Source organism: Aptenodytes forsteri, unplaced genomic scaffold, assembly GCF_000699145.1.
Source record: "Aptenodytes forsteri isolate BGI_AS27 unplaced genomic scaffold, ASM69914v1 Scaffold474, whole genome shotgun sequence".
Taxonomy (NCBI): Eukaryota; Metazoa; Chordata; class Aves; order Sphenisciformes; family Spheniscidae; genus Aptenodytes; species Aptenodytes forsteri.
In genome coordinates this window covers 121,354-122,087 of record NW_008793938.1, presented here as the reverse complement: position 1 = coordinate 122,087, position 734 = coordinate 121,354, and the positions used below count along the sequence as shown (strand labels likewise).

At 70.6% G+C, this 734-nt stretch overlaps 1 protein-coding gene across 1 annotated transcript in view; it reads left to right on the top strand.

The window, feature by feature from the left end:
* LOC103907923 (antigen peptide transporter 2) overlaps positions 1-734 on the top strand; it is a 9,381-nt gene that overhangs the window by 2,650 nt on the left and 5,997 nt on the right. Inside the window, 4 exon segments of the mRNA XM_009290210.2 lie at positions 5-166; positions 269-377; positions 460-590; positions 674-704. Of these exon segments, the coding sequence (XP_009288485.1) occupies positions 5-166; positions 269-377; positions 460-590; positions 674-704 (433 nt within the window).

Genomic DNA, 734 nt, shown 5'->3' with positions numbered 1-734 from the left:
CCCCCCGGCGCCCCCGCCGCAGCACTTCTGGCTTGGGCCACACCAGCACCCGGCGAGGCCGTGGGCACCAAGTCGCCGGTGGCCATGGGGCGGCTGCTGGCACTGGCGTGGGCTGAATGGCCCGTCCTGGGTGGTGCCTTCCTCTTCCTGGTGTTGGCCGTGCTGGGTGAGTGATGGCAGACGTGGGGTGGGGGGTGGGGTATGGTGTCCCGGCGTTGCTGCCGCCAGGAGGCGCTGACCCCCCCCTCACCCACCGGTGCCTGTGCAGGTGAGACCGCGGGACCCTACTGCACCGGCAAAGTCCTGGATGCCATCCGGCATGGGGACGGACCCACCGCCTTCACCATCGGCCTGGTGCTCGCCGCTGATTTGGGCAGGTGGGGGTCCCTGTGTCCCCCTTTCCGTCCGTCCCCTGGGACCGGGCTGACGGGGCGTCCCTGTGTCCGTCTGTCCCCCCAGCTCGCTGTTCGCTGGCTGCCGCGGGGGTCTCTTCACCTTGGCGCACACCCGGCTCAAACTGAGCACCTGCCACCGGCTCTTCTCCTGCCTGGTGCGCCAGGATCTGGCCTTCTTCCAGGGGACACCGGCAGGTAGGGGGGGTCCGCATCACCCCCCCACACCCCCCCACCCCAGGACCCCCAACCCCACCACTGACCCCTCACCATCCCTGCAGCTGAGCTGTCCTCCCGGTTGGCCAACGACGTGCCCTTGCTGTGTATGGCGGGGGCCTGCGC